At 34.7% G+C, this 7,432-nt stretch overlaps 1 protein-coding gene across 6 annotated transcripts; it reads right to left on the reverse strand.

Moving 5' to 3' along the window:
- Positions 1-1,156: 1,156 nt before the first annotated feature.
- LOC132626189 (transcription factor bHLH49-like) lies at positions 1,157-6,046 on the reverse strand. 6 transcript variants are annotated; one of them, XM_060340969.1, is made up of 11 exons: positions 5,792-6,046; positions 4,892-4,939; positions 4,749-4,786; positions 3,760-4,617; positions 3,321-3,548; positions 3,177-3,242; positions 3,029-3,097; positions 2,414-2,485; positions 2,107-2,313; positions 1,693-1,780; positions 1,157-1,599 (listed from the first exon to the last, which is right to left on the reverse strand). In XM_060340969.1, the coding sequence occupies exons 4-11, from the start codon at positions 4,549-4,551 to the stop codon at positions 1,562-1,564; spliced, it is 1,560 nt and encodes a 519-aa protein (XP_060196952.1). In that variant the 5' UTR covers positions 4,552-4,617; positions 4,749-4,786; positions 4,892-4,939; positions 5,792-6,046; the 3' UTR covers positions 1,157-1,561. The 6 variants fall into 6 exon arrangements, with proteins under 6 accessions (XP_060196952.1, XP_060196949.1, XP_060196953.1 ...); XM_060340966.1 differs by having other exon boundaries at positions 3,760-4,786; XM_060340970.1 differs by lacking the exon at positions 5,792-6,046 and having other exon boundaries at positions 4,892-5,767.
- Positions 6,047-7,432: the final 1,386 nt, after the last annotated feature.

A 7,432-nucleotide genomic window follows, 5' to 3' on the forward strand; every position in this document is an offset into this window, starting at 1 on the left:
TTAAAAAAAATTGTCCTTTATTCATTAGTTTACTCTTTTCTTTCTTTCTTTCTTGGTTCTTTACTCTTAACATAATAAAATCATCAACGATCATCAAGGGATACAGTGGGATAGATGAGATCCCTCCACTCTTAATCGGAGGTTTTTATTAAGTGTTGCTCCTTTTAACATGCACTGTCAAACACGATGCAAATTTGAAATAGTCGGGTCAATAGACATTCCAGACAGTTATGATTCCTTTAAAAAAATAAAAAAAATAAACATCAAGCAGGGGTTCAGATTACCAACAAAATCATATTAGATACTTTTACTCATACCCCCATCTGGATGTAGATCAACACTCAAAAAGTAGCTTTTATGACCTTGGAAGTCATAGAGATCTGATGGATATGAGAACATAGATTTCTACCAACTTTGGATCCTTTGAGAAAAGTGTGACTATTAAAATAGTAATACATCTAGTAGAATTCTTGCTGAAAACAATAAGGAAATGTGAATTTTTTAACTCCTTGTATCTTTAAATGAATCCCAAATTCAGACAGAATAGTGGAAGATTTTCATGTTTTTCCTTTTCCCCTAATCCCACCAAGATCTTTTTTGCTTTCTTTTTTTCTTTTTCCTGGAAACTTGTAAGATTATCAGACATCTGGTACAGAGAATCTTATCAACTCAGTTGCTTATAAATTCCATGACCCCATTCACTGACTGATGTGATAATGTAGGTAAGACAGTACATATATCATTATTATGGCATCTTTCTAGCATATAATTGGCTGTACAGCGACAGAAAATAAAGCAATGACAATGTCAAATCCAGAGTAATCTACTTTTTCACTTTGGTTTAACTGAAACTCACTGACTCGACAAATTCAAATTCCAATAGAGATTAAGGGTTATCAATATTTCAGGAACTACATAAATATTCATGTAAAGAATGATATCAAAAGGAAAAGAATGAAACTTCATTTTCTTTCATCCAAAGCACATATTTTTTTATCCGCCAACCCATTCAATTCTGAATTCAGACCTATTATGAATGTGGACATTCTCCGTTTTCAAATTGGGGTCAATAGATCAAATGAAAGCCATAAAACAAGTAGTTGGTAAGTTAAAACGAGAACTAGCACAACTCGCAGAATCAGAAGCCTTTGCACAATTTGCGAATGAAACTTCATTATCTTCCACTCAAAGCACACATTTTTCAAGTTCCTTCCAATAATTAAGGGTACAATCATTCATCTTCAATGATTCAAAAGAGTATAACTAAACATGAATGAATGACTATTCTCCCATGCACATAGTATCCCGAGCGCATAATCTTGAATCCTCATTTGCATTTGTTGATGGAAGAATTTTGATCGTGTGTGTAAATCTTCACTTGGACTTATATAGAATGAACATAAAAAGGAACTTTGTGGACTTGCTGTACAAGACAGGGAGCTCTCCGAGTGATAACTTCCCAAATATTTTAACTTTCTCAGTGCCAAAATGAACAAGATTATCTATGCAACTTACTACCCAAAGAAACAGAAAGTTTATCCAGTTGACTGTTTGAAACATTTCAAGGTTCTGCTTTCATCTGGTCGGGTGGAAAAGAACCTATAAGTAGCAGAGAGAGTTTGGTAAATGATTGAAGTAGCTGATTCTGATTTGGAAAGAGAAAACCATGCTGAAGCACAGAGAAACACTTACTTAAATCCTGACAATCGAGGCGCGCACTTGAATGGAATCCCATCTCCACAACATTATGCAGCTGATCATCCCGCCATACATTAGGTACCTGAAGACGATATCAATTGCAAGGCGAATGGTTAGATCACGAAGCAAGATTACTTTGGTTCATGACTCAATGTGCCAAGTATTCTCCTAAAACACGATCAATCAGAGGCGGAGCCACAATGGTGTCTACGCGTTCAGCAAAACCCAGTAGCTTTGGCTCAAATCCTGTGTTGTGTTAAAAAATTCATTTAATATATACAAAAATTGTTTCAAGAACCCAGTAAACAAAAATAATTGTGGTTCAGAACCCATAAACTAATAATCCTGGCTCCGCCTCTTGTCTCAATACAACCTGAAACCTGAAACGCATAGCTATCAAAATACTACCTCAGATGAAGGGTCCCTGTAGCCACCATTCATAGAGGCAAAATGGGGATTGATGGATCTACGGAACGCATCATTACAATTTCCATCACCAGGAAAGCCTGACTGAAGCAGACCAGATTGCAATCCGTGCAAAGAAGTATAAGTCATGTTCGCATTATCAGGTGGACAAGCAAATGAGGATGAAGGACCTGCGTGTGACTGGAGGATCTGCAACAAAAGGCAGATGTATTCCCGGAATTAGCAGCTGGAATTTATGCAGCGAGCTTTGTTTTATGAATTTTCAGCAGAAGATTATACTAGTTCTTACATCTTTTGCGAGGAGCCCATCAAGATTAAAATCTAGCTGTGGGTTTACTGTTGAAAGCTTCATTGAGAGGAACTGAAAGAATAACAAGAGTCATTCACATGCACATACATCTAGGAACCATGAATAACATTTTTTTTCTTTAACTTCTTCATAACAAAATTACTTATAGGCTGAGATTAGCAAATAGTAACAATATAACCGAAAGAAAAAATAGTTCGAATCTTTTTATTTTTTGATTTCTTATCCGATGTCCGATACCCGCATTGAGACCCTGACTAAACCGGATTCGCGCCGCGTAAGGTCCATTAAGGCAGAATCGCTCCCTAAAATGATTTTTTCCATACCAGGGTTGGAACCGAGAGCTCTGGTTAAGGGTGGAGGGAATAGTTCAAATATTCAATGCTCATTGGAAAAATACATGTTAAATACTCTGTAGGTTAATCTAAAGTGGTTGTATTGTACTTTACACAACAATCAGGGAAAAAAAGAAGGGAAGGGAATCATTCATTTTGAACAGCAGAATGTAAAGCAACCGACAATTCAATTGGATTTTGAGGGAATACTAGATACGATTTTGGAAATGAGAAGAAGATAATCAACTAATAGCTATCATACCTCAACCTGTCTTTGCAGAGATTGAACATAATTAATGATCTCATCGAGCATTACAGCTTTACCAGTAATCTGAAAAAATCAAGCCCTGGGTAATATAAACACCAAATGCCTATTACAAGTTTTCCATATGTGCAATGATAAAACTAACCTTGTTGCAACCAGGTACAAGATCCTGAAGATATTTCATTCTTTCGCTTATTTTCTCTCGCCTTACCTGTAATCAGGACTACTTAAATCATTTCTGAAACAAGGAAAGATCCCCTAACTTAAAGCTACTACTATGAGGTCTTACTCTTTCTGCAAGACTATGGCTGTTCGTTGCCTGGCCTCTTCGAGCTCGAACATGTATGTATTCTTCTTTAGGTGGATCTGAAGATTGAGACCTCTGTTTACTGTTTTTTCCACCATTCTTGCTGGCAGGTGAACTCAAGCTGTCCTCTCCTTTCTGAGTTTCGGTTCGTTCTTGTTCAGGTTCAGCTGGCAGCTGTTGTGCTCCCTTTATTCGATCAAGCTCGGTATCCTGCCAAAAATTATTAAGAACACTTGGCAAGAAACCATGTGGAGCTATAGTGGTCACAAGCTATGTTGCTCGGACTCTTCAAAAATACTGATGGGTGCGTTTTAGATCCTCCAAAATTAGTGCTTTTTGGAGGATCCGACACGGGTGAGGTAACATTTCTGGAGAGTCCAAGCAATGTAGGTCACAAGAGAACATACTAACAATGTCCTACCTGACCATATCTTTTCCTTTTCCTTGAGCCAAGGCCGCCCTTTGTGGAAGACTCCAAGCCGGCTGTTCCCATTTCCTCTAGACGGCCGCTACATTCAGCTTCGTCAGATTCATTTCCAGACAATCCAACTGATTTTTTTCCTTCATCCCGAGAGATATTAAAGTTTTCATTCTTCTTCTCATTCTTGAGAGGCCTTTGTTCATTAGTCTTGTTCTTATTAAGTAAAGAAACATCCTTGGAATTTTCAACCCCATTTCTCATGTTCTGCTTCTGAGGGTTCACAGTTTCTTCCGGTCTCCACGTTGGCGCTTGTTCCCTATAACAAGGCTTCATAGACTCGGGGACGCTAAAATTGTTCATGATATCACTGAAGTTTCCTCCACTGAAGCATGAAAACCTTGCAGCTCTCTCAATCAATCCTGAATCAGCTGGAAGCTGAGCTAAGCTTTGAGGAAGCATTCCAGGAATAGACGGTACAAACAAGCCCCCTTTCAGCATTGCATTCGGTGGGCCCGAGGCAAGTGCTGCAAACTCGTGTGGATTTGTAGTGCAAGGATTGATTTGAGCATTAGTACCATAGAAACTTAAGTTTGACGAATTGGTAGGCCAATCCCAAATAGTGGGAAAAAATGAATCTACCAAACGATTGCTACTAGCGATCATCCCCATGGATGCATTTGTCAGGTTGCTTCCACTTAATTGCCAGTCTAAGGACATATTTCGTGACTGAAAATTTGTAGCATCGTCGTTCCTCTTTTGTCGCTCAGTATCATTCTTGCTACCCGTATCCATTATTTGGAATTGAATCAAATTTACACAAGCTAAAAAAAGCTTCTCCTTGCCTCAAGATTTGATTGCCTATAAGATTGAAATAAAAAACTTGGACACTTCCAAAGATCTCGTCGTTGAGACAAGATAGATTTGCTCAGCTGGTGAGACAACTCCACTCCCAATTGATAAGTCACAAGTTTGAAGGAACAAGATTCTACCTTGTGCATAAGATTTGAGTAATAATTCCCAAAAAATCCTAGTTCAACAAATGAAATAAATCTAAGTAATTACACCAAAAAATTTAGGAGAATTCCTCCAAGAAAGTTAGTAAAAGGCAGGAAAGAGAAACCAGTCAAGCTACCTGCTCCCAAACAGATGGAAAAAAGGCAGCTAACAGCATCCCAGTTTACTACACAAAGGAAAAAAGAGTTCCAATCTTTGCTTCAAAATTACAAAAGAAAATTGCCACCAATGTCCAAGAAAACACAATCCCAGTTCAATAAACATAAGGGAGAAACAAAGTTCCAATCTTTACTTCAAAATTACAAAGTCAAGTCCAACCAGTACCAAGAAAACACAATCCCAGTTCAATACACATAAGGGAGAAACAAAGTTCCAAGCTTTACTTCAAAATTACAAAGAAAAGTGCAACCAACGTCCAAGAAAACACAATCACATTACACAAGGGAGGAAAAAAAAAAAGGTTCCAATCTTTGCTTCAAAATTACTAAGAAAAGTGCCACCAATGTCCAAGAAAACACAATCCTAGTTCAATACACACAAAGGGATAAACAAAGTTTCAATCTTTATTTCAAAATTAAACACAAAAAAAAAAAAAAAAAAAAAAAAAAGTACAACCAATGTCCAAGAAAACACAATACCAGTTCAATAAAAAGTTAAAGAAAGTGTTCACAAGTACCATTTGGATGGGATTATGGCTTTTGATTTTGGCTTATTTTATTATTTCAATTTAAAAATAGGTGCTTAAATAACACTTTTTTATCTTAACAAATATTACAAAAGTGTTTAAAAACTATTTTGGCTTTAAAGCATCTAAAATTAGTCAATCCAAACAGACTCTTACTAACTGAAAACAAGAGACATTAATTTCAGCATCATAAATACTCATTCACAGTACTCAACTTCCTAACCTCAGCTCTGAAACTGAGAAAAATAAAAGACCCAAAAGTAGGAATTGAATCAAGAAATATGATATAAAAAATAAAAATAAAAAAGATAACAAAAAAATGAAGAAAGATACCTTATTTCAGATATTGTGGTCTAGTACTTTTGCTGCTACTCTGTATAGTCAATACAGAGTACACTTTTTTTTTCTTTTTTTTTGAAATATTACTAAATGTACAATGCCTTTTGTTTTTTGTTTTTTGTTTTTTTAAACTTTGAACTGCAATGTACAGTAACTATATAGGAAGATTATAAGAGAAACAAACAAGAAGAAAGCAATAAAGATAGAGAGATAAGTATCACTATATTAGAAAGAGAGTGTATTTGAAAGAACTAAAAAAGAAAGCTTACATACAAAGGTTCTCTGCATTTATACCCACGCCTGCATAAAAAAGAGAGCTATTGATGATTAACCACCCCTTACTGCTATTATAAAATATTCAGACCATTCCCTTTTACTTGTCTACTACTCCCTCCGTCTCATAATAAATGTTATCTTAGTCAAAATATGCATATTAAAAAATTAATAATAAAATATAAAGTTTACTAAATTACCCCTATATAATAAAATAAACTATTTTTCCTCTTGATTAGAACATGCACAAGTAATAAACTTTTTGACATTGGGAATCCAACAATACCAAGTTACAATGTGCTTTTTTCAATCATCATTTAGATGTTACTTTAATTTGTAATTTTTATCTAAGGGTAGAGTTGGAAAAATTAGTAAATTTATGTCTTGATTTCCTAATGTGACTTTTATTATGGGATAATTGTTTTTTGCTAAGATGACACTTATTATAGGACGAAGGGAGTATATTGTAAATACTCTCTTCATTTTAATTTAAGTGTTTTACTTTCCTTTTTGATTTGTCCTAAAAAGAGTGCATTTTTTTATATTTAGTAAGTTGACAAGTCAAAAATCTTACATCACAATTTTATGACCACAAGTTTCAAAAGATATTTTAGTACATTATACACATATTTAATTTAGGACCACAAGATTCAAAAGTCTCTATTTATTTCTTACATTCCGTGCCTAGTCAAACTAAGACACTTAAAATGGGACAGAGGGACTAATTAGTTACTCATTTCCAAATCATTTTTTCATTAATTACTCATTTCCAAATCACTTTTTCAAGTCTATTGATGCTATACACCAATTAATATGGGTATTATGATGAAAGACGTACTTTATTTATTGATTCCTAAGGGGCGTATAAAATTTAAAGTGGACGAGTAAACGTGAACGGAGTGAGTATGTTATTGAACAAGCACAAATTTTATTGTATAAAAATGAAATACTGTACAACTATTACTACAAGATCTTTTATGGCACCTCACTTTTAGGAGTTTTAGTAGTATGATATTCTCTCCAATCTCAAATATTATTCCTATGTCTCATTTTATGCTGACACGTTTTTCAAAATTTGTTGGAAGAAAGTTGATATTCCTCTCAATTTAAGTGTCTTAGTTTGATTAGGCACGGAGTTTAAGATATAAAGAGAGATTTTTGAATTTTGTGATCATAAATTTTATGTGTATAATGTACTAAAATGTCATTTGAATCTTATGATTATAAACTTGCTATGTACATGTTTGAATTATTAATTTACTAAATATAACAAGAGATGCTCTTTTTGGAACATATCAAGAAGGAAAGTAAGTCGTATAAATTGAGATGGAGCGAGTCTTTTTAATTTTAAATAATTTTATA

Source organism: Lycium barbarum, chromosome 2 (genome assembly GCF_019175385.1).
Source record: "Lycium barbarum isolate Lr01 chromosome 2, ASM1917538v2, whole genome shotgun sequence".
In the NCBI taxonomy this organism is placed as follows: Eukaryota; Viridiplantae; Streptophyta; class Magnoliopsida; order Solanales; family Solanaceae; genus Lycium; species Lycium barbarum.